This window comes from Nerophis ophidion, linkage group LG17, assembly GCF_033978795.1.
Source record: "Nerophis ophidion isolate RoL-2023_Sa linkage group LG17, RoL_Noph_v1.0, whole genome shotgun sequence".
Taxonomy (NCBI): Eukaryota; Metazoa; Chordata; class Actinopteri; order Syngnathiformes; family Syngnathidae; genus Nerophis; species Nerophis ophidion.
Window position 1 is genome coordinate 42,190,704 of NC_084627.1, and position 26,654 is coordinate 42,217,357.

Below are 26,654 nucleotides of genomic sequence, written 5' to 3' on the forward strand. Positions count from 1 at the left end.
CGCACCGATCCGCCTGTCAATCTCACGATCCACTCTTCCCCCACTCGTGAACAAGACTCCTAGGTACTTGAACTCCTCCACTTGGGGCAGGGTCTCCTCCCCAACCCGGAGATGGCATTCCACCCTTTTCCGGGAGAGAACCATGGACTCGGATTTGGAGGTGCTGATTCTCATTCTGGCCGCTTCACACTCGGCTGCGAACCGATCCAGTGAGAGCTGAAGATCCCGGCTAGATGAAGCCAACAGGACCACATCGTCTGCAAAAAGCAGAGACCTAATCCCGCGGCCACCAAACCGGAACCCCTCAATGCCTTGACTGCGCCTAGAAATTCTGTCCATAAAAGTTATGAACAGAATCGGTGACAAAGGTAAAATTCATTTTCAAATTTTTGTTCAAGTAAGGCAGGGGTGTCCAAAGTGCGGCCCGGGGGCCATTTGCGGGCCGCAGCTAACCGTTTACCGGCCCGCCACACATGCTGCAAAAATTGCAAAATTGATAGTATTGCAAAAATTAAAAAACACATTTAAACAAGTGAAATGAGGTGAAATCTAATGAGGAAAAAATGGCAATGTTGACTCAAAGCTGCCATGCAGGCAGTTTTTTTGTTCCTTTTGTCTTTATTTTCTTTCCCGCGGAGTTTCCTGTTGAAAACGTTGCCGAATGACGCGTGTTTGTGACGATATTGGTTGGAGGGGACATATCAGCCAACACCAATTACGGCTAAAAGTCGTCTCTTTTCATCGCGCAATTACACAGGACATCTGTGTTGCAATTCGTTCAATTAATAATGGAGAAGTCAAAGTAGAAAGATGGAGGTGGGAAGCTTTTAGCCTTTAACCACACAAACACACGGTGTTTCCTTGTTTAAAATTCCCGGAGGTGAAGCTTTACTATGGATCAGAGCGGTCAAGCGAATATGGATCCCGACTACACGTCAACCGGCAGTTTTCGGTGAGAAAATTGTGGTAATAAGTCACCTCTTACCGGAGATCAGCGGAGCTTCTGTCCTGCTGCAGCTTCGTGACTTCCCTCAACACTTCCCTCAACACACACGGCCGTGGCCACACCCCTCCAACTATCAGGTACTATTTAACTCATTAAAACACTATAGCAACACAATAGGCAGATAAGGGATCTCCCAGAATTATCCTAGTAAATGTGTCTAAAAACATCTGAATCCCTCTCATTGCAATCGCCTTTTTTTATTTTTATTAAACTCTCTTTTTTTTTCTAGTCCTTCACTCTAAATTTCCTCATCCACGGATCTTTCATCCTTGCTCAAATTAATGCGGGAATTGTTGCTTTCTCTGTCCGAATAGTTCTCGCTGCTGGAGCCTCACATTATAAACAATGTGAGGATCCCTACAACCCGTGATGTCACACGCACATCGTGTGCTACAGGCAAGGCTTTTTTATTCGCGACCAAAAGTTGCGAACTTTATCGTGGATGTTCTCTACTAAATCCTTTCAGCAAAAATATGGCAATATCGCGAAATGATCAAGTATGACACATAAAATGGACCTGCTATCCCCGTTTGAATAAGAAAATCTCATTTCAGTAGGCCTTTAAATTTTTCCGTGTGTGGCCCTCCGTGGAAAAAGTTTGGACACCCATGAATTAAGGTATAACTGGTAAGGGTCCCCGACCTACATTTACGTCACAATAGTACACAACTGACAGCGAAATGAACCAATAGAAATCCTGTCTATCAACTTCCTTGCTGAGTTTATAAAATCAGCCAATGAGAAGACGACAAAGGCGGAGCTTAGCGCGTCAAGCTCTTTGTGCAGAGATACAAGTTCGGTTGTACGATACAAGTTAGGTTGCGCTTTGAATGAGGGGCCATCATCCCGGTGGTTCTGCGCTGCTATTTATCTCCTTTTTACTTTTAAAATGAACAACTTGGATTTATTGACGGGTACCTGAGTCACCACCACGCCTTCTTTTGCCCATTTGGCCAGTAAGTATGCTTTAAAAATGGTTACATTTACTCCGTTTGCAGATTATGTGTCTGGCGGACAAAGTAGCAAAGCTTGCTAGCGGATTTTTTTCTCCCAGCACTCGTTGTTGCAGCCGCAGGGAGGAGGAGATGCACTTTTAGTCGCTGCAGGACAAAGAAACTGCAACTGCATCTGTTTGCCTTCATTTAGCTCGCTTTTATGCGCTTTCTTAAAGTCTACATCCACTGTTTGTGGCGGCGAGCGTTAGCTTATTCTTCCAGCGTGTGTGTGAGTGTGTTTGTGTGAGTGTGCAAGGTGGGTGTATGTGTATGGGGTGTGTGTGTGCATGGTGTGTGTACGTGTTTGTGTGTGTGCAAGGTGTGTGAGGTTCTATTTAGTGTGTGTGTGTGCAAAGTGTGTATATGTATAGTGTGTGTGTGTGAGAGAGACAGTGTGTGTGTGTGTGTGTGTGTGTGTGTGTGTGTGTGCATGCATGTGCATGGTGGTGTTTGCAGGGAAGAAGTAAGGATGTGAATGCATGGTGGTGTTTGCGTTGTGTGTGTATGTGTATGTGTATGGGGGTGTAAGTGTGTGTATGGTGTGTTTGTGTATGGGGTGTGTGAGTGTGCATGGTGTGTAAATGTATAGTGTGTGTGTGTATGGTGGTGTTTGCAGGGAAGAAGTAAGGGTGTGTGCATGGTGGTGCTTGCATTGTGTGTGTGTGTGTGTGTGTGTGTGTGTGTGTGTGCATGGCGTGTATGTATATGGGGTGTGTGTGTGTGTGCATGGTATGTGTGTGTGTGTGTGTGTGCATGGCGTGTGTATGTATATGGGGTGTGTGTGCATGGTATGTGTGTGTGTGTGAATATGTATAGGGGAGTGTGTGTGCATGTTGGTGTGTGTGTGTGTGTGTGTGTGTGTGTATGGGGGTGTGAGTGTGTGAGTGAGTGTGTATGTGTGTGTCTGTGTGTCTGTGTGTGTGCAAGTTCATGGTGTGTGTACGTGTGCAAGGTGTGTGAGGTTCTGTATAGTGTGTGTGTGGATGTGTATAGAGTGTGTGTGCAAGGTGTGTATATGTATAGTGTGTGTGTGCATGTGCATGGTGGTGTTTGCAGGGAAGAAGTAAGGATATGTATGGATGGTGGTGTTTGTGTTGTGTGTGTGTGTGTATGTGTAAGTGTGTGTATAGTGTGTTTGTGAGTGTGCATGGTGTGTATATTTATAGTGTGTGTGTGTATGGTGGTGTTTGCAGGGAAGAAGCAAGGGTGTGTGCATGGTGGTGCTTGCATAGTGTGTGTGTGCATGGCGTGTGTATGTATATGGGGGGTGTGCGTGTGTGCATGGTAGGTGTGTGTGTAAATGTGTATAGTGTGTGTGTTTGCATGTAGTTGCTTGCATGGTGTGTGTGTGTATGTGTATGGGTGTGTGTGTATGTGTATGGGGGTGTGAGTGTGTGTATGGTGTGTTTGTGTGAGTGTGCAAGGTGTGTGTATGTGTATGGGGTGTGTGTGTGCATGGTGTGTGTATGTGTGTGTGTGTGTATGTGTATAGGGGCTTTGTGTGTGTATGTGCATGGTGTGTATATGTATAGTGTGTGTGTGTGTGTGTGTATGGTGGTGTTTGCAGGGAAGAAGTAAGGATATGTATGCATGGTGGTGTTTGCGTTGTGTGTGTGTGTTTGCATGGTGTGTGTGTGTGTGTGTGTGTGTTTATGTGTATGGGGGTGTAAGTGTGTGTATAGTGTTTGTGTGTGTGTATGGGGTGTGTGAGTGTGCATGGTGTGTATATGTATAGTGTGTGTGTGTATGGTGGTGTTTGAAGGGAAGAAGTAAGGATATGTATGCATGGTGGTGTTTGCGTTGTGTGTGTGTGTTTGCATGGTGTGTGTGTGTGTGTGTATGTGTATGGGGGTGTAAGTGTGTGTATAGTGTGTGTGTGTGTGTATGGGGTGTGTGAGTGTGCATGGTGTGTATATGTATAGTGTGTGTGTGTATGGTGGTGTTTGCAGGGAAGAAGTAAGGTTGTGTGCATGGTGGTGCTTGCATAGTGTGTGTGTGCATGGCGTGTGTATGTATATGGGGTGTGTGTGTGTGTGTGTGCATGGTATGTGTGTGTGTGAATATGTATAGGGGATGTGTGTGTAAATGTGTATAGGGTGTGTGTGTGTGCATGTTGGTGCTTGCATGGTGTGTGTATGTGTGTGGGTGTGTGTTTATGTGTATGGGGGTGTGAGTGTGTGTATGGTGTGAGTATGCAAGGTGTATTCATGGTGTGTGTATGTGTATGGGGTGTGTGTGCATGATGTGTGTGTGTGTGTGTGTGTGTGTGTGTGTGTGTGTGTGTGTGTGTGTATGTGCATGGTGTGTGAGTGTACAAGGTGTGTATGTGCATGGTGGTGTTTGCAGGGAAGAAGTAAGGATGTGTGTGTGCATGGTGGTACTTGTGTTGTGTGTGTGCATGTGCGTGTGTTTGCATGGTGTGTGTGTGTGGGGGCATGGTGGTGTTTGCAGGGAAGAGTGTGTGTATATGGTAGTATTTGCAGGGAAGAAGTAAGGATGTGCTTGTGTGTGTTTGTGCATGGTGGTGCTTGCATTGTGTGTGTGTGTTTGTGTGTGCATGGTGGTGTTTGCAGGGAAGAAGTAAGGATGTGTGTTTTTGCATGGTGGTGTTTTCAGGGGAAAAAGTAAGGATGTGGGTGTGTGCATGGTGGTGCCTGCGTTGTGTGTGTGTTTGCATGGTGTGTGTGTGCATGGTGGTGTTTGCAGGGAACAGTGTGTGTGCATGGTGGTGCTTGCATTGTGTGTGTGTGTGTGTTTGTGTTTGCATAGTGTGTGTGCATGGTGGTGTTTGCAGGGAAGAAGTAAGGAAGTGTGTTTTTGCATGGTGGTGTTTGAAGGGAAGAAGTAAGAATGTGGGTGTGTGCATGGTGGTGCTTGCATTGTGTGTGTGTGTTTGCATCGTGTGTGTGCATGATGGTGTTTCCATTGTGTATGTTTGCAGGGAAGAAGTATGGATGGGTGTGTGCATTGTGTTTTTTTGCATTGTGTGTGTTTGCATGGTGTGTGTGTGTGTGTGTGCATGGCAGCGTTTGCAGGGAAGAAGTAAGGATGTGTGTGTGCATGGTGTGTGTGTGTGCGCATGGTTGTTTGCAGGGAAGAGTGTGTGTATATGGTAGTGTTTGCAGGGAAGAAGTAAAGGTGTGTGTGTGCATGGTGGTGCTTGCATTGTGTGTATTTTTGCATTGTGTGTGTGCATGGTGATGTTTGCAGGGAAGAAGTAACAATGTGTGTGTGCATGGTTTTGTTTGCAGGAAAGAAATAAGGATGTGTGTGTTTGCATGGTGTATGTGTGCATGGTGTGTGTGTTTGCATGGTTGTGTTTGCAGGGAAGAAGTAACCCAAACAGACAGTTTCTCACAGAGACTTGCACTACAGACATAATAATGCTTACTAATCTCGCTTACAAGGCCGCGCCAGTCGTGATTAGCATTTTGCAGTTGGCATGTTTGCTGTATAAACACTTTTTCAGCTTTTTTTAAATTGTGTGTGTTCTGTACATTAAAACAGTGTTTTTCAACCTTTTTCAAGCCAAAGGAACAATTTTTTTTTCATTGAAAAAATCCAGAGGCACACCACCAAGCAGAAAACATAAAAAAATTAAACTCAGCAGTTGATATTGACAGTAAAAAGTCGTTGTCGCAATTGTTGGATATGACTTTAAAGCATAACCAAGCATGCATCACTATAGCTCTTGTCTCAAAGTTGGTGTACTGTCACCACCCGTCACATCAAACCCTGACTTATTTGGACTTTTTTTCCTGTTTTCCTGTGTAGTGTTTTACTTCCTGTCTTGCGCTCCTATTTTAGTGGCTGTTTCCTGTTTTGTTGGTATTTTTCTGTAGCAGTTTCATGTCTTCCTTTAAGAGATATTTCTCCGTTCGATTTTTTTTTTTAGCAATCAAGGATATTTGAGTTTTGCGGACGCCATCTTTCTATGTGGGGATATTGTTGATTGTCATGTCACGTTCGGATGTACTTTGTGGACGCCGTCTGCTGCTCCACATGCTGCAAGTCTTTGCCGTCGTCCAGCATTCTGTTTTTGTTTACTTTGCAGCCAGTTCAGTTTTTAGTTTCGATTTGCATAGCCTTCCCTCAGCTCCAATGCCTTTTCTTAGCGACACTCGCCTTTTGTTTATTGTTGCTGTCGTCTGCATATAGGGATCACGACAAACCATCGTCGTCGTTCCCGACATCTACAAAGCAATTAGCTACCTGCTGCCACCTATGGAAGAGTATTATACGGTTACTCTGCCGAGCTCTAGACAGCACCGACACTCAACAACGGCACATTATTTGCGGATTATAACTACTGGTTTGCCATCCATTTTCCATCCATTTTCTACCGCTTATTCCCTTTCGGGGTTGCGGGGGGCGCTGGCACCTATCTCAGTTAAAATCGGGCGGAAGGCGGGGTACACCCTGGACAAGTCGCCACCTCATCGTAGGGCCAACACAGATAGACAGACAACATTCACACTCAATTTAGTGTTGCCATTCAACCTATCCCCAGGTGCATGTCTTTGGAAGTGGGAGGAAGCCGGAGTACCCGGAGGGAACCCACGCATTCACGGGGAGAACATGCAAATTGCAAAAAATACTTTTAACCCAGCCAGGTGAAATTACATAATCTCGCACGGCACAGCAGACTGTATTTCGCGACACACTAGTGGTCAAAAAACACTGCATTAAAGGCCTACTAAACTGAGATTTTCTTATTTAAACGGGGATAGCAGGTCCATTCCATGTGTCATACTTGATCATTTCGCGATATTGCCATATTTTTGCTGAAAGGATTTAGTAGAGAACATCGACGATAAAGTTCGCCGCTTTTGGTCGCTAATAAAAAAGCCTTGCCTGTACCGGAAGTAGCGGACGATGTGCGCGTGACGTCACGGGTTGTAGGGCTCCTCACATCCTCACATTGTTTATAATCATAGCCACTAGCAGCAAGAACAAATCGGGCCGAGAAAGCGACGATTTCCCCATTAATTTGAGTGAGGATGAAATATTTGTGGATGAGGAAAGTTAGAGTGAAGCACAAAAAAAAAAGAAAGAAAAGGCGACGGCTCCAGGCGACGGCAGTGTGAGCGATTCAGATGTTATTAGACACATTTACTTTTGATTGATTGATACTCTTATTAGTAGATTGCACAGTTCAGTACATATTCCGTACAATTGACCACTAAATGGTAACACCCAAATAAGTTTTTCAACTTGCTTAAGTCGGGGTCCACGTTAATCAATTCATGGTAAAGGATAATTCGGGAAAATCCCTTATCTGCTTATTGTGTTAATAGTGTTTTAGTTAATTATAAAGTCATACCTAAAGGTCGGAGGGCTGCGGTGAACGCCAGTGTCTCTGAGAGAAGCCAATGGAGGAGCCAAGATCACAGCTGCCTTTTTGACAGCTGCAGGAGGAGGTCGCATAATCCACTCAAGTCTCCGGTAAGAGCCGACTTAATATCATAATTTTCCCATCCAAAAACTTGCTGGTTGACGTAGAGAAACATGTTCGCTTGACCGCTCTGTGTTAAAGCTTCACAACAAACAAACGGTTGCTAAAGGCAACTGCAATCCACCGCTTTCCACCAATAGCATTGTTCTTTATAGTCTTCATTATTAATTGAACAAATTGCCAAGGATTCAGCAACACAGATGTCCAAAATACTGTGTAATTATGCGATTAAAAGAGACGACTTTTAGCCGTGAGTGGTGCTGGGCTGAAATGTCCGCTCCAACCAATAACGTCACAAGCACGCGTCAACAGGATACCTCGCGGGAAATTTAAAATTGCAATTTAGTAAACTAAACCGGCCGTATTGGCATGTGTCGAAATGTTAATATTTCATCATTGATGTATAAACTATCAGACTGCGTGGTCGGTAGTAGTGGGTTTCAGTAGGCCTTTAACGCCGTGTGTGCAATTTGTAAGGCTCCCTTCACAACACACGGTTGTATCCCCAGAAGCTACAGCATTATTGCTTTTTCTTACGTTTCTTGACGCATAAGGGAAATAATCAGAAGTTGAAATGTGTGAATTCCCAAGCTGCTTGTGATGGTTTTTCCAGGCACTGTCTTTGTCTGGCATCCAAACATTCCTCCAGAAGCAATAATTATTAATGCCACGAAGGCTTAAATAGTCGCACACCGCTAAGAATCAACATTTTTTTCCCCCATATTCAAAGATGATTTAGGTTCGTTCTGCCACTGTACTACTTGTAAGCAGTCCAAGGGTTAATCCATTGAAATTAATTCTTGGAAGGAGCTTGGACTTTCAGAGAAACACTGTAAAGACAGTTATCCCTTCTTTCCTGTCATCAGTGTACCATTCTCTATGGATTGAAGGCCTCATTGATCAATATTTTCTTATACTAATTCGACATATGCATTCCCACAGTCTTTTCCTGAGCTTGTTTCTCTCTGATTACCTAATCAGGAAAATTGATCTTGTTTAAATAATGGCTGTAATAGGATAGGGTTACAGAGAAAGTCAATACTCAACAAAAAAAGGATTGCAGCCTTTTCAGAACTGTATTTCATAGTGTCAGAATTGCTGAAAGAGAAAATGAAAACCAAGCCAAGCTGTAATGCAGGACTATTCGACCGGGAATTACATCGTTCCAGCCCCCAGGTTCTGTTCAAAACTTGAGAGACAAACATTTTTGCGGCAAATTCATACAAACACTATTGTGTTTCTGCAGACGCACTTAGACCAGTTTAAACTAGGCACGTTCCAATCAGGGATTTATGCTGCTGATTCCAAAACGACTATACTTGAGTGCGATCGGCCAATACCAATCACATGTTTTAAGTTATTTATTGTGAGTGCTAGTGACAGTTTGACAATATCAGCACAATATTTTATCTAGATCTTTATTTTGTTTTATGACATTCAATTGTTGGTGCAAAACAAAGTCAATACACAATAACTAAACAAATTAAAATAAAAATAACACCATCTATTACTCATTGAAGTCCTTTTTCGCTCTTAAAGTCTTCCTGTGTCCACGCACCTATTCTCTGAAATTGGTAACATTAACAAAAACATTTTTTGAAGGGGAGAAAATAGAAAATATCGATCAAATCACTCTAGTATCAATCATATACTGATATTACTCCCGGTGGCGACGCCACCAATTCATGGATGGATCCACCCTCCTCTTCCGTGTTCTGTGACAATGTTGACACATCAACAGTTATTAAATCATCCTTGCTTTAGACTCTATAAATCTACTTGTTGATAGCAGCTTACTTTCTTTTGCAACATGTTTCCATCTATACTTCTTAAAAGTCATGAAGTTCTTATTTCTTATGGTATTTATGAATTTATTAGGGGTGTAATGGTACACAAAAATTTCGGTTCGGTACGTACCTCGATTTAGAGGTCACGGTTCGGTTCATTTTCGGTACAGTAAGAAAACAACAAAATACAAATTTTTTGGTTATTTATTTACCAAATTTGCAAAATCATCCACCAAAAATATTTTTCTTAGTGGAATATTTGATGTACGGTAATGGGAACCTTGGATAGGTGAATAATTCATAATAATATTGATTTTGATTCAATATTATGTTTTGAGCAATGACAGTTTGAAAGAAAAAAAACAGCTTTGTTTTATTAGTCAGCATTGCAACTTTTTCTAAAGTACATTTAACTTGTAAGCTTTTTTATTTCATTTTTGTTATGTTTTTATTTATTTTAATAGTATTTTTAGAATGTGCCGTGGGCCTTTAAAACATTAGCTGTAGGCCGCAAATGGCCTCAAGGGCACACTTTTGACACTATAGATAATAAAAAATAAAATCTGATAAATCTATGAATAAAAAGCAGAGCCTGGCAACGCATACGCGGTTATCATAACTCTCTCGCTCTCTCTGTCTCTGCCCCTCTCTCACGAATGCTGCTGCATGCACAATTTTTGTTTTTAATCCCGAACGTACATTGAAAATACACTCAACTCTAACTTAAAATGCCAGACATTTGAGGCATTTAAGAAACTCCACCCGGATAGCCCCGTAAAAGAGGAGGTGGTCAGTCTATCGTAGCCCGGTCGCTGCTAGCATGCCGTGTGTTGTGCCTCGCTGTGCATTGTTTACACAACGTGCGGTACACTACTTAATATGTCTGTGTGAAAACTCGTTCGGTACACCACCGAACCGAAATGGTTCTATACGAATACACGTACCGTTACACCCCTAGTATTTATAGCTAGTTTACCGGTGATCTTAGCAACTAGCATGCCTGCTCCTGCTTGCTCTCGGTGTGCAATATTTTTAGCCTTGTCTTAAATTTTGATGATAATACCTGATAGTGATACTTACAATACTAAAAAAAATGCAATTTTGGGCCAAAATGGAGGTGATTATAAAGAACTTCAACAGTGACTTCAAACTGAGTATGGAGATACACAATTAGTTGGTAGCTTGTTAGCCGGGGGACTAAAACTAAATATAATATTAGCCAGTGGAAAATGGCATTTGTGATTGCCATTGAAAGGCAGTATTCGGCAATTGTGATCATGTACTTTTTCAGGAAAATCTGTCGACACTGATCGGTGGCCGTTCAATTGAAACATCCCTATTGCAATCAGATTGGAAGAGCCTGATTAACATTTTAACCTCCCTAAGACCAAGGTACACTACAGCGTATTGTGGTATATTTTGCATAATCAATCAATCAACGTTTACTTATACAGCCCTTAATCACAAATGTCTCAAAGGGCTGCACAAGCCACAGCGACATCCTCGGCTCAGATCCCACCTTAGGGCAAGAAAAAAATTCAACCCATTGGGAACAACAAGAGACCAGATGTGAGCGGGTGACCGGTGAAATGGGTGCCGATTGGATACAGTTAATAATGTGAGAGTCCAGTCCATAGTGGTGCCAGGGGGGGGATCTTCTTGCATGTAGACACGTCGGGGCGCAAAGATGGCACCGACTGATGCATAAGGAGTGGTCACCCCGGAAATTGTGAAAATCCAGTCCTTAGTTGGGTCAGCAGGGGACCATCTTTTATGTAGACAAGTAAGTCAGCAGTGCAGAGACCTCACCGATTGATGCGAAGAGGAATGGTCCATCCTGGGTCCCGACTTTTGAATAGCTACCGCCTCATCCGTGGAGGTTGATCCGTGGTCACCTGATAACCTCTCCACGCATGAGAGGTGGGCAGAGCAGAAAAGAAAAGAAACGGCAGATCAACTGCTCTAAAAAGGGGGATCTATTTAAAGGATAAAGTATACAAATTAGTTTTAAGATGGGACTTAAATGTTTCTACTGAGGTAGCATCTCTTACTATTACCGGGAGGGCATTCCAGAGTACTGGATCCTGAATAGAAAACGCACTGCAGCCCACAAACTCTTTTTGGGCTCTGGGAATCACTAATAAGCCAGAGTTCTTTGAAGGCAGATTTGTGGCCGTGACATATGGTACAATACAATAAGCAAGATAGGATGGAGCTACACTGTGTAGTATTTTATACGTAAGCAGAAAAACCTTAAAGTCGCATCTTTAAGTGCACAGGAAGCCAGTGCAGGTGAGCCAGTATAGGGATATATAGGTGTATATGTTTATAGGTATATACAGTATAGGCGTAATATGATCAAACTTTTTTGTTCTTGTCAAGTCTAGAAGCCGCATTTTGTACCAACTGTAATATAGGGAGACCCGAGAATTATACGTTACAGTAATCAAGACGAGAAGTAACCAACACATGTATAATGTTTTCTGCGTCGCTGGTGGACAAAATGGGACACATTTTAGGGATATTATGAAGATAAAAGAAGGCTGTTTTTTAGTAACAAACTCAAATGAGAGAGTTGGGTCGAAGATAATACCTAGATTCTTTACCGAGTCACTTTGTGTAATTTTTTTGTTGTCAATTTGGTATTATTAAATAGGTGTCGGTGTCTAGCAGGACCGATAATCAGCATTTCTATTTTGTTGCTGGACATCCATTGTTTAATTTGATATAAATACGCATCCAAGTGGTCATCTTTAGGGACATGTATTGTTGGCTGTCATCATAACAGTGAAGGCTAACTCGTATGATGTCGCCTAGCTGCAGCATGTAAATACTGAAGAATGCAGGGCCAAGAACCCAACCCTGTGGAACTCCGCACGCTACCTTAACATACTCCGAAGTCACATTGTTATGGAAGACACACTGCATCCTGTCAGTAAGGCAGGAGTTTAACTTAGAAAAGGCTAAGTCTGATGTACATGTTTTGATAAGTTCTAATAGAATGTTATAATCAACAATATCGAAAGCAACGCTAACATAAAGTAGCAGCAACATGGAAGACACATCAACTTCCATAGTTAGCAATAGATTATTAGTCATTTTCGCGAGGCCTGTCTCCATAGAGTGATTAGCCCTGAAACCGGGCTGAAAGGGTCGACAGAGATTGTTAGACGCTAAGTGTTCATTTAGCTGCTGTGCAACAAATTTTTCGAGGATTTTTGAGATAAAGGGAAGGTGGGAGACCGGCCGGTAGTTAACCATGAGGTCAGGATTAAGGTTAGGTCTTTTGAGCCGAGGATGAATTGATGTTTTTCTGAATGCCAGAGGAAAGTGATAAGTTATTTAGACTGCTGGTCTTAATATTCCAAACAGCTCCTTGATAATTTTCCCAGGAAGTGGGTCAAGTAAATATGGTTTTTGGATTGTCCAATTTACAAGTCTCAGGAGTTCCTCTGTTAATTCTTCAAAAAGAGAGAGATTATTTTGAGCTCAATATCCGTCGTACATACCATACCTGTATAGCTGCGTTAATAGAACCCAGTTAGAACTGGAATGCTTTAACCTCCTTTTCTAATGAGTTCAATGTTCTTATTAAAGAAATTCATACAGTATAACATGGCTATTTTCTTAAGAAATGTGTAACAATAAAAGAAATATACCAAAAACAAATGAAAATGGTTGTTCTCAAAATAAGAATAATATTGAAATGAGAAATACGACCTTGATCCTTAGCTTTCTGAAAATGTGGCCCCTGGAACAAGTTAGTTGATTAGTCCTGCTGTAATGGCAGCATGTTTGACCCTGCAGCCGAGCCAACTTTAATGCAGTCTGACACTGCTCGGCTTTAGAAGGAGAAGGTTATAACCCTGGTTTTGATAATAGGATAGGTACACTTGTATAGGATTAGCATATGATTAGGTTAGGCATCAACAGAGAAGATTTGTCACCTCAGTTAAGATGGATTAGGTTTTAGAAGCTGACCTAGTAACCCACAGGGAACCTTGTGTTGTGACATGGGGTCGTCCACATTTGTGAGCTTTTTTAAAAAGAAAAACAATAATTGTCTCTTTGTCTCTTTCTTTTAGGATCCTTTGGATGTTCCTCTTTCTGCTCCCCTTCATTTGCACACTCCAGCGTCTTATACTTTCTTTAATGCTAATGCCTTAAACCTGACCTAACTTCATTTAAAAATATACACATTCTGTATTTGTACATTTATCTCCTGGAGGATTTCAAACATACAGCCCAGCAACTTCAAATCCCACTCCCCCTCCCTTGTTCCCTTGGCATCAGATTAAGACGGGTAACTGAAAACACACGTACAGCAAGCATGTCCTCCATACTACCCTTCACTCCCCCGGTTGTGAAGAGGCTTCTTGGGTGGAAGAAGACTCCGGCAGGAGGTGGAGGAGCCGGAAGTGGGATTGGAGGAGTCGGGGAGCAGAACGGAGGCGGGCAGGAGGAGAAGTGGTGCGAAAAAGCCGTCAAGAGCTTGGTGAAGAAGCTGAAGAAGACGGGGCAACTGGATGAGCTGGAGAAAGCCATCAGTACGCAGAACAGCAACACGAAGTGTGTCACCATACCAAGGTGAGATTAAAACGCTAACACAAGCAGTTAGACTTTCATCCGGTCTGATTAGCACTGCCACACATTTTTAAATAAGGTAAAACATAGAAAGTCGCCACTGAACTTAAACAATGGAGTATTTGCAATATGTACATACTGTAGTGTCTCAACTATGGTATCTTTTTAGAGAGATTATCAAACCCTAACGGTCAGCTTTACCTCAGGCTGACAATAAATAGCGCACAACTCCGACTCAATGCATTAAATGACTTTAATTTGCTTTCACTTAAAAAAAACACTTATTTTTAAGGTGTGGCGATACTGGCAGCTATGATTTTGCTGTGGTGGTGGGCCACGTTCTGTTACAACCCTGAAATGTAAAAAATAGGAAATAATAAAATAAGATTATAGTAACGGTAGAAAATAATCAACATAAACAAAAAGTATTATTAAAAATAAATGTATTGTTAACAGGAAACATTTGCTTTATTGTTCCTATCAAACAGTTATGCATGCTCATTTTTTCTTTTTTCTTTTGAAATTAGCCTTTGGCTACAATGTGGCACGTTTACATTTTATATGTTCATTAATGAGCATTGTCCTATGAAACAAAGCATCAGTGTCAGTTTTTAATGCTGTGTTTACTGGAATGCACATAATTAGATCCTGTTCTATAGTGCTGTTGTTTTTACAAGCTCCTGGTGTTATGTTAGTGTTTACACTTGCTATATTATCTCACAATGCCTATAGTTTATCCAACATGTGTTGGAAGAAGCGATCTAATGTGACACGAATACTTTGTTGCTGTTTGTTCACACTGATTTGACTCAATGCTAAGCTATTGATGTAAGTGACATGTTCATCTTTAACTATTTACCAACTCAATTCTTCATTAAGAATCTTCTCATCAACATCATTTAACTCCACAATTATTGCTCCTCATTGGACGTATCAAACTCTTTAGCTGCAAATTTCTTCTGGCTGGTTTTGCAAAATAAGTGAGCCATGGTCTTCAATGACTACCCCTGTCGTTTTTTTAGGCACTGAAACATCGTGTAGTAGAGCCTTCGGGATTAGATAACTGTGACATTTTTAATCACGGTTAATTGTTAAACCGGTTAATCATTGCATCCCTACTTTCGCACCAAGTCATGACGAAGGGGGCCTTCATTGGAATTCAGACACATCAATATAACAAAATATTACCATAACTATAACTATCACTGCTAAAAAACGCTACCGTTCGGGCATGGCAAAATGCATAAAAATGTTTAAAATATTTTCTTGATACACAGGTCAAAAGACATAAATAGAGTTAGACCTCTGTTTATTTAAACCATTATTGGTACCTCCCCTGCAAATTCCTAAAAACAATAAAGTGCTGACATAGATCTTTGACTAGCTTTTTTGCTGTAAGTATACAATAACAGCAGATTGTCATGAATATACAAAAGAGTAATTGTGTAGAGAAAAGTCAAGCCCACTAGTCCTTAGCTCTGTGGAAGTGGCTCCCAAAACAATTAGGTTGAATAGCCCTGGCCTCTTGTCTCTCCTGCACAAACATAGGTATCGCTACTCTGGATAGTAATAACCTAAGCGGATAAAACATGCTACCTGTCTTCAGTCTAGCTAAGCCGAAATAAATAATTAATACATTGACACATAACTTCAGTAGTTAGCCACATGTCCTAAAGCCAAAACTCAACAGGCTTGCAGGACAAAATATAAAAGTTGTGAAACCGAGAACTCGCTTCTTCATTCATTTTACACAGATTGGCATTGAAAGAGTGAAGTGAAACCAGGGTGGAGGAAACCAAAACCCAGCATGTGAAGCCAACCAACTTTCACCAACTTCTGCTACTTGAATAGTTTTCGTAAGGAGAGCTTGCCTGAAATTGTTAAAATGTCCTTTTTTTTTTTCTTCTAAAAACCATGCTGCTTGGCCAGTAAACTCCCTGGACAAAATCCTGCAAAATATACAGTGGAACTGCTTAACAATCAGGCATTGCACCAAAGTCTTCTGGAAAAATTCACCTCAAACATTGAGCACAAATCTATGCTTCTAACTCTGCAGGAACACTTAAACTTCTCTGTCCCAGCATGACTCCATGAAGACATACTCTGATGGGTTTGGTGTGTAAAGCCTGACCTTAAGTCCTTTGTGATGAGATTGTGAGCAATCATCGATCACCTGAGACCAGAATTCACATTTTTTGGACAAGCTGTGACGCTGTTACTTCATGGTTCTTATTCTTCATTGTACTATATATATGGTATTTATGCATTTTAGACATCAATTGTATTTGATTATTTCAATAACAGAGGTTTATATCCTAGATGCTTGACTGATTTTTATTTGCCAAATTTCAGTCAACTAACTATCCATCCGTTCATTTTCTACCACTTGTCCCTTTTGGGCTGACGAAGGGGTGAGGGGGGTATAGGGCTGTAGCTTTTGTCAGCTGCAGTCGGGCGGAAGACGGGGTATACCCTGGACTAGGGATGTCCCGATCCAGGTTTTTGCACTTCCCATCCGATTCCGATATTGTTTTTGCACTTCCGACCCGATACCGATACTGGCCTATCCGAGCATGTATTGAATGTTCAAAGTTATTTAGCCTACTTATTTTTCAGATTCATGCTGGAAAGGATTTTAGTACTCTTGATAACAACTAGCGAGCTGAATTAGGTGAGTTTGAATAATACACAATAGTTGGTATTCAAGTATAAACACAAAAAATCAAAAAATATACATGACAAACAGAAATGGCATCATTAAACAGTAAAAAAGTGAACAGTATAAAGTGCAAATAATGCTGTAAACATTATTAAAAAAAGCAAAACACACAAACAACCTGAGTGGGATAAAATGTCTATAACTCAGCATCAATACTTGCTCGTGAACAAGTGTAAACTTAAAAAATAAAATTAAAAATCTACACACTCCCTTCAATTTTTTGCCCCAGTCAGGGGGGGGGGCGGCAAACAATTAAGTCCAAGCATGATGGGGAGATTCTTTCTAACAAAGACGAGCACTTCAAGATGCTCAGGTGTCAGCCTGCTCCTGTGTTCATCAATGATGAGTGCTAAAAAGCCTCTAACTCTAAAGAGTCAGTAAAATGTCTTACATTACCACCACGCTTGACTATATTGTGGCATGTTTTACACTCCACCTCTTCATCTTTTTCGTTTTGTAGGGTAAAATAATCCCACACAGCTGACATTTTTACCGTAACTTTTAATTCGCACGGCCGTCTGAACGGTTAGAACACAGACTTGTGGATGTTTTGAAGGTGTGCTGGAAAATGCGGAACGGAGTATAGAGAGCAGCAGAAGAGTGGAATGTATTATTTAAATCGGTGCTTTGGAAAACACGGACCAGTTTTTTTTTTTTTAAACTGGATCTGGATCGGCATTTTCCCATGCCTTGCTGATACGCATTTTTTGGCAAATATCGGCATCCGATTCAAATATCGGATCGGGACAACCCTACCCTGGACAAGTCGCCAACACAGATAGACAACATTCACACACTAGGGACCATTTAGTGTTGCCAGTCAACCTATCCCCAGGTGCATGTTTTTTTTTTTTTGGCGGTGGGAGGAAGCCGGAGTACCTGGAGGGAACCCACGCAGTCACGGGGAAAACATGCAAACTTCACACAGAAAGATCCCAAGCCTGGGATTGAACTCCGGACAACTCAGGACCTTCGTATTGTGAGCCCTGGTCCACCGTGCTGCCCTCAACTATGCAAGTGCTGTATTTAGTGCATCCTTATGTGATAAAACATTTTCTACAAGTCATTTGTTTTACAGTGTGGACTTCAGAGGTCGCGAGGATTACGTACAGAAGCCACATCACATGAGCAGGCAAAACACTATCTTGATCAAAAGCAAGTCAAGCGAGTCCCAACAGAAGCATGTGATCAATGTCAATCACTGTGTTGAGGTTCAGCAGTAAATGGAGATTGTAGTAGCCTGTTTGTCAAACATAGAGTTTTAAAAATCCAAATGTTCACCAACCTTTGGGTTGTACTGTTTTTTGTCAGACTGGTTTAAAATTAAACTTCACTAACATTATATAGATTCACCCGGTCACAAAATGAGGTGCATCTGCCCACTCATCGATTGATATACAAATTAGTAAAAGAGCTGCTTTTAGCAGCATTTATGTCAGTGCATGTCGTACGTCGTCATTATTGTGCGCATGCCAAGATTACATGAACATATTTTATCCTACCTGTGAGAATCACATTTTTAAAATGGTGTTGAAAAGTGTTAACTTGTGATTAGTCTTTTTTTTAATATTTCCTATGGCCTTAAGTCTTAGATGAAGAGTTTGTTCCTCCCCTGTTTGGTGGTATTAAATATCCATCAGTGCACAGCTGAAATGGCTGTATGGAGCTTTAATATACTTTAACCCTATTGCCTTTAGAATTTGCGACTAATCTCACATTTTTGGGTGAGGTGTACAGTCAGGAGGAAGCGGGTATAAATGTCTTAGAAGTCAAAATGATGTTGGAGGAAGTGTGTGAAAGAACACAGGCACAATTGGATGCTTACTATTAGTTTGAGTTTAAATGCTTCTAACGCATGCATTAAATGGTGGTTGTGTATTTTACTTAAGACAGCAGACATCTAGATTTAATCTGGTGGTACTTTCCGGCGATAGTCAGTAATCAGTCCATTGTCATTATAGCTAGATAAAGAATAAAGCAGCAAATTGCTCTGTGTGGAGACACTTGTATTCATTTAATAGAGACAAGGCCATTGCAAATTCCCATTAAAGATTTTGGAATTGCTCTTACTGATCGGTCACATGCTCCTTGAAGAAAATATATTGTAACCAAGGAGGTTACAACAATATAGTCTAGTAGGGCAGTCTAGATGTGTGTGTAGGAGTGTTTGTTGGTCATAAACAAACCATACGCAACCCTTAGAAGGGAACTGCACTTTTTTTGGGAATTTTGCGTATCTTTCACGATCTTCATGACAATGCAGTTTTATTTTTAATGCATTCTAACTTGTAAATAAAAGTCAGCTTTCAATGGAACCAATAGAAAGTCCTCTATCCAGCCCATAAAACAAAATAAATAACCATGCAAAAATAGCCAACAATACTCATTTACAATTTGTGACTTGAATATTAACCAGGTATTAGTGGTATTGTTATCATAAGCACAAACACAGACAAACTACCTCCAAGCTTGTTTGCCTGTTTTGACACGATGGACTAGTTAGTTGCTTTCTTGCTTGTGGAAGTTTATTCTCGATCATTAATCATGCTCACCTGGGTAGAAGAAGGATGAGGACGTGTTCCCACGATTTGGTCAACTTTGACATCCAATTTAGACCCGCACATGTCGGGAAGGACAGGAAAAGATGCTTGGTTCCACTCCCCCTTTTTCCCGCAAGTATTATGAGTCATTTTCCACCTAAACGGGACTAAAACAACATTCTGTCAGTCGGCAAACTAATGACAGCAAACATTGTCCTGTAAGTGATGTTTTATTATGTGTGTTGGTTCTCATGAAGTCTGCAGTGAGTAGTTATCAGTGCCATCCATCCCTCTCGGGGTGGCAGGGGTGCCGGACCCTGGACAAGTTGCCACCTCCTAGCCGGGGCAACACAGACAACCATTCACTCTAGAGATGCGCGGATAGGCCATTATATCATCCGCAACCGCATCACCAAAGTCGTCATCCACCCACCGTGCACCCGAACCAACATTTTATCAGAACCGCAACCACCCGCCACCCGCCCGTTGAAATACATCAGAAGTCGGCCACCTTTACCACTCAAAGAGCTATTTAAACCCGTCTCACAGAGTAAAGAAGACAATGGGAGCCGCTAACGTTCTCGCGAATATCCAATGGTGTTCGTCCTGATGGTAAGAATAAGGGCGTGCTGTGAAGCCATTGCCTTTGACACCTTCAACATGTACAAATCAATTTTTAGTCCAGCAACTTATTGTATGCAGCTTCCGCAGTCACACGTACAAGATTGAAAGGCATACTGGGTGATACAGAGTACACTGATGGTTGTGATATAAACAATTTTAACACTCTTACTAATATGCGCCACACTGTGAACCCACACCAAACAAGAATGACAAACACATTTCGGGAGAACATCCTCACAGTAACACAGCATAAACGCAACACAAGAAATACCCAGAATCCTTTGCATCCGTGACAGTTCCTGAATATATTTTACACCCCCGCGCCCCCAACCCCGCCCACCTTACCGATGCAAGGAGGGGGAGGGGGTTTGCTGCTAGCAGGGTGTATAAAATAGTCAGGAATTGTCATGGATGCAAAGGATTCTGGGTATTTGTTGTGTTGCGTTTATGTTGTGTTACTGGGAGGATGTTCTCCCGAAATGTGTTTGTCATTCTTGTTTGGACTGATAAACAGATCGTACATGCTATAGAAGGCGACAAAGCCAATGGCTTCATAGCACACCCTAATACTTATTAACTGGGTCACTGCCGGCAGACATATTTGAGAATGTTTACGTCAACTAATGTCTTCTTCGCTTTGTGACACGGGTCCTAAGTGGCTCTTTGAATGGTAAAAGATACCGATCCCTGAACCATGTATATCAAATATTTCCGAATGGATCAACCGCCACCCGCCCGAATCTAATTAAAATCAATTTTTTCGTCATGTCACCCGCCCGACCCGCGGACTCCGCGGATGAGACCGCAAACCGCGCATCTCTAATTCACTCACTTTCACGCACTTGACACAATTTTAGGGATTACTATGCCTTTTTGCCTGTTCCTTTGTCTGCTTAGTATTAGTCGTGTTTATTTAGCCTTGTCCTCCAATGATTGTGATACTAGTAAGAAATTTAGTTTTTTTTGCCAAAACCGAGGATTATTAACTTGGAGAAGGCGCTCTAGTCTGTTAATGGAAATAAACATTTAGCTGCTTGCCGCGTCTGACATCAGAGGCCCTTAAAATAAATTCAGTGTCAGAGGGAATTGTCTTTTTGTGATTTGCATCGAAAGGCTTCAGTCGTCTTTGGCCGATCACATACTATTTCTCATAAATCGGCTAATACCGATTGATTGGCGCGTCCCAATAAAAAAAATATACCGTAGCAATATATTAGGAATAATGCACATTGTATGAATTTATGTGCAACTAGCGTGAGCTCATGCGATGTTCAACCCTGGAAACAAGGAATGGATATCTTTTTTCATGGGCATACAAAAACAGTACTAGGACTAATTTGAACAAGTTGTCCAGTGGTCAAAACAGTTTCATTACAACACCTGCCGTTTTTTGGACAATAATTTTACTTTTTTGTCACCATTTGTCCTCATTTAAATGTTTTCAAAGAAAACCTACTCTACAATACTTATTGCACACATCATTTTTCAAATTGTCACACCTCAATCCCTCCTTTTAGTGGTAAGCATGTGGGAGGTCAGCTGTTTACATTTAATGTTTGTGCTTTCATCCTGCTTATTTTCAATACAACATCTCACATTTACTGTCTGTTGGATTTTATTTTGGTCATTTTTTTGCTCATGCCCGATATGTTTTTGTGTCTTGTGTGCATGTGTGTGTCCTGTGTGTCTGTAGCAATTGCTCAGATCTATGGGGTCTTGGCTCAGGCCACATGATAGAACAGTGGGACTCTGCAGGCATGTACGGATACCATGACCACAACAGGTGAATACACTCGCATGTACACGCACACACATGCTATGGCTTTATTGCCACCTTGTCTGTCATTCTGACCATTAGGGTGTGATTAACCCAATATAACGACTATACTGAGTGCATTGTAATTGTGTTGTTTCACAAAGCAGCATATAATGGAACCAATCTGCTACACAAACAAATTAGTCCCTTGTATTGTTTATAGTTCTTTTTCACCTATTTATTTTGGTTGCTATTGTCAGTTTAACAATATCAACACAATGTCTAAACTAATTCTTTATTCTTCTATTAAATACAATTATTCAAGTAAAATAAAAGTCGATAGTACCTAATAACTGAACAAAAGCAAAAAGTACTCATTTAAATATGTCAAGGGAATTTATTTCCAGAGTTTATAAACAAGTTTTAAAAGGAAAATATCGACTTAATCCATTTATACTAAGCACTTTAGTATGGATCTTTTACTGCTACTTCCCTTATCCACCACCAATTTATGGATGGATCCGCCCTCCTACGTGTCGTGCACTGATGCCGACAACGCTGACAAACCAGCAGTTGCTGTTATATTATCCTCCCTCTAGACTTTTAATTAATTTGTAAACTGCTTACTCTCCGTTGCAATTTACCTGCATTCTTAAAATTCACTAAGTACCCATTTATTGGTGGTGTTTAAAACCAGCTTAGTAATTAGCATGTCTGCTCCTGGCTTGCTCTCTGTGGGTAACATGTTTAGCCCCATCCTCCAGTGATATCACACTTGATCATGATAATTAAGATACTAAGAAATGCAGTTTATTTTCCGTAATGGAGGTGATTATAATTAATTGGGGGAGCGACCCCACACTACGTATGGAGACACATATTTAGCTGTTAGCCGCTCACATACAGTCATGGTCGAAAGTGTACGAACACTTGTAAAGAACATGATGTCATGGCTGTTTTGAGTTTCCAATCATTTCTGCAATTCTTATTTTTTTGTAATGTAGGGATTGGAGCACATACTTGTTGGTCATAAAAAACATTCATGAAGTTTGCTTCTTTTTTGAATTTATTATGGGTCTACTGAAAATGTGAGGGTCAAAAGTATACATACAGGATTGTTAATATTCGCTTACATGTCCCTTGGCAAGTTTCACTGCAATAAGGCGCTTTTGGTAGCCATCCACAAGCTTCTGGCAAGCTTCTGCAACCTAAAACCATCAGCCCAGAGGTTGGGTCTTGGGCGCAGTTGGGTGTTCAAACAGGACAATGACCCCACACACCTCAAAAGTGGTAAAGGAATGGTTAAAGCAGGCTAGAATGAAGGTTTTAGAATGGCTTTCCCAAAGTCCTGACTTTAACACTTGGACAATGCTGAAGAAACAAGTCTATGTCAGAAAAGCAACACATTTAGCTGAACTGCACCAATTTTGCGGTCAATAATTCAAGCAGAGGCTACCAAAAGTGCCTTATTGCTGTGAAACTTGCCAAGGGACATGTGAGCAAATATTAACATTGCTGTATGTATACTTTTGACCCAGCAGATTTGCCCACATTTTCAGTAGACCCATAATAAATTCATAAAATAAGCAAACTTCATGAAAGCTTTTTGTGACCAACAACTATGTGCTCCAATCACTACATCACAAAAAAATAGAAATGATTGGAAACTCAAGACAACCATGACATTATGTTCTTTACAAGTGTATGTACACTTTTGACCACGACTGAATTTAGTCACGAAAATCCACCCGATCAACACATCCCTACGTGTAATATACAGTCAAGAAAATAAGCATTTGAACACCCTGCTATTTTGCAAGTTCTCCCACTTAGAAATCATGGAGGGGTCTGAAATAAGTATTTGAACACCTGTCTATCAGCTAGAATTCTGACTCTGATAGACCTGTTAGTCCGCCTTTAAAAGTCCTCCTCCGCTCCACTGTATTATCCTGAATCAGATGCACCTGTGTGAGGTCGTTAGCTGCATAAAGACACCTGTCCGCCCCATACAATCAGTAAGACCCAGACATTCAGCATGGCTAAGAGCAAAGAGCTGTCCAAAGACACCAGAGACAAAATTATACAACTCCTTAAGGATGGAAAGGGCTCTGGAGAAATTGCCAAGCAGCTTGGTGAAAAAAGGTCCACTGTCGGAGCAATCATTAGAAAATGGAGGAAGCTAAACATGACGGTCAATCGGAGTGGAGCCCCATGCAAGATATCACCTGGTGGAGTCTCAATGATGCTAAGAAAGGTTAGCAATCAGCCTAGGACTACACGGCAGGACTTGGTCAATGACCTGAAAAGAGCTGGGACCACTGTTTCCATGGTCACTGTTGATAATACACTAAGATGTCATGGTTTGAAATCATGCATGGCACGGAAGGTTCCCCTGCTTAAACCAGCACATGTTAAGGCCCGTCTTAAGTTTGCCAATAACCACTTGGATGATCCAGAGAAGTCATTGGAAAAAGTTTTGTGGACAGATGAGACCAAAATTGACCTTTCTGGTCATAATTCCACTATGCGTGTTTGGAGGAAGAAGAATGATGCGTACCATCCCTACTGTGAAGCATCGGGGTGGTAGCATCATGCTTTGGGGGTGTTTTTCTGGTCATGGGACAGGACGACTGTACTGTATTAAGGAGAGGATGACTGCAGCCATGTATTGTGAGATTTGGGCCAAAAACCTCCTTCCCTCAGTCAGATAATTGAAGATGAGCTGTGGCTGGATCTTCCAACATGACAATGACCCAAAGCACACAGCCAGGAAAACCAAGGAGTGGCTTCGTAAGAACCATATAAAGGTTCCGGAGTGGCCTAGCTAGTCTCCAGACCTAAATCCGATTGAAAATCTTTGGAGGGAGCTGAAATTCTGTGTTACTCAGCGACAGCCCAGAAACCTGACTGATCTAGGGAAGATCTGTGTGGAGGAGCGGGCCAAAATCCCTCCTGCAGTCTGTGCAAACCTTGTGAAGAACTACAGGAAACGTTTGACCTCTGTAATTGCAAAAAAAGGCTACTCTACCAAATAATAATCATCATCATCATCAGCCGTTGTCAGTCCACTGCTGGACGAAAGCCTCAGCATGTTTCTGCCATTTGGCATACTTTTCATGCTGGTTATTAGCCTACACCTTCTACGCTGGCTTGGTGCGGGTTGGAAGGGGTATTTTATATCAGAGATCCTTCTCCTAGACTAATTGCCTTACTGGGCTGGTGAACTTAGTCTGTCCAGTTGGTTGTCCGCGTCCCATTTACCCAGGGACCCGCTCAGCTTTATGGCGCTGACCACCCGCCAGTCACAAGAGAAGGTGCAAACGGTTCTTTGTGTGCATTTTATAGACGTTAGTTGGGACTCACTAACCCCACACACAACCTCCCATCTCATGCCTGGATGTAGTTTAACGTCATACCCAGGACGCCAAATAATAATGTTGGTGTTCAAATACTTATTTTCAGCTTTATCACACAAATAAATTGTTATAAAATCATTTCTGGATTTTTCTTTTTAGGTTATCTCTCATACAGTGGACATGCACCTACCGTGAAAATTTCAGACCCCTCCATGATTTCTAAGTGGGAGAACTTGCAAAATAGCAGGGTGTTCAAATACTTATTTTCTTCACTGTATGTGTACTGTGACTCATATTTATTTTCTTACCTGGCACTAAATGGATTAAGTAAAATACAAAATGAATTCCATAGTGAATACGGTGGTGTGTTCAATGTTGTAAATTGTTCTTTTTAGGTAATACTGTATCATACCTTGTTTCGCAAGTGATAGCCGTCTTCTTTCAAATGTAATCAGGTCACTGGATGGCCGTCTTCAGGTGTCCCATCGTAAGGGCCTGCCACATGTCATCTACTGTCGCTTGTGGCGATGGCCAGATCTCCACAGCCACCATGAGCTGCGAGCCATTGACAACTGCCAGTTTGCCTTCAACCTCAAGAAGGATGAAGTGTGCGTCAACCCATACCATTACCAGAGGGTGGAGACGCCGGGTAAATAAACACTTTTGAAGTCGATTTGTGGGAAAATCTCATCAGGGTGCCATCAAAGTTCAATCTGGACCTCTTTCGTCTTCAGTGCTGCCCCCCGTGTTGGTGCCACGCCACACAGAGATTTTGACTGAGCTTCCACCTTTAGATGACTTCACCAATTCAATCCCTGAAAACACCAATTTCCCTGCCGGCATAGATCCTCCAAACAACTACATACCAGGTCTGTATGTAGAACCACAAGATGCTAAACCTTCTTAACGTGATTGTAATGTGTCACATATTCCCTATCCATCCATCCATCCATCATCTTCCGCTTATCCGAGGTCGGGTCGCGGGGGCAACAGCCTAAGCAGGGAAACCCAGACTTCCCTCTCCCCAGCCACTTCGTCTAGCTCTTCCCGGGGGATCCCGAGGCGTTCCCAGGCCAGCCGGGAGACATAGTCTTCCCAACGTGTCCTGGGTCTTCCCCGTGGCCTCCTACCGGTTGGACTTGTCCTAAACACCTCCCTAGGGAGGCGTTCGGGTGGCCTAAAGAAACACAAATATTACAAAATGTATCTGTGTTGCATATATTTATTTCTACCAAGTTTGGCAAAAGTGTGAACCCAGTATGTTCCACTTCTTCATCCACTGTACTTTGACTTTATAATTCAAAAAAAGTTGTAATTGTTTAGAGGCCTACTGAAATGAGATTTTCTTATTTAAACGGGGATATCAGGTCCATTCTATGTGTCATACTTGATCATTTCGCGATATTGCCATATTTTTGCTGAAAGGATTTAGTAGAGAACATCGACGATAAAGTTCGCAACTTTTGGTCGCTAATAAAAAAGCCTTGCCTTTACCGGAAGTAGCAGACGATGTGCGTGTGACGTTACGGGTTGTGGAGCTCCTCACATCTGAACATTGTTTACAATCATAACCAGCAGCAGCTAGAGCTATTCGGACCGAGAAAGCGACAATTTCCCCATTAATTTGAGCGAGGATGAACGATTCGTGGATGAGGAAATTTAGAGTGAAGGACTAGAAAAAGAAAAAAAAAATAAAAGAAAAAAAGGTGATTGCAGTAGGAGTGATTCAGACACATTTACTAAGATAATTCTGAAAAATCCCTTATCTACCTATTGAGTTGCTAGTGTTTTAGTGAGATTAAACAGTACCTGAAAGTCGGAGGGGTGTGGCC

General features: G+C 41.7%; 1 protein-coding gene across 5 annotated transcripts in view; it reads left to right on the plus strand.

Moving 5' to 3' along the window:
- Positions 1-1,786: 1,786 nt before the first annotated feature.
- smad2 (SMAD family member 2) overlaps positions 1,787-26,654 on the plus strand; it is a 182,588-nt gene continuing 157,720 nt past the window's right edge. The window contains exons 1-5 of one of the 5 annotated variants that reach the window (XM_061876985.1): positions 1,789-1,962; positions 13,329-13,830; positions 21,404-21,493; positions 25,278-25,471; positions 25,557-25,691. In XM_061876985.1, coding sequence (XP_061732969.1) covers positions 13,574-13,830; positions 21,404-21,493; positions 25,278-25,471; positions 25,557-25,691 — 676 coding nt within the window. In that variant the 5' untranslated portion in view covers positions 1,789-1,962; positions 13,329-13,573. Of the gene's footprint in view, positions 1,963-13,328; positions 13,831-21,403; positions 21,494-25,277; positions 25,472-25,556; positions 25,692-26,654 lie in introns of all 5 variants that reach the window. The other 4 variants (XM_061876989.1, XM_061876986.1, XM_061876987.1 and 1 more) reach the window with 4 other exon arrangements.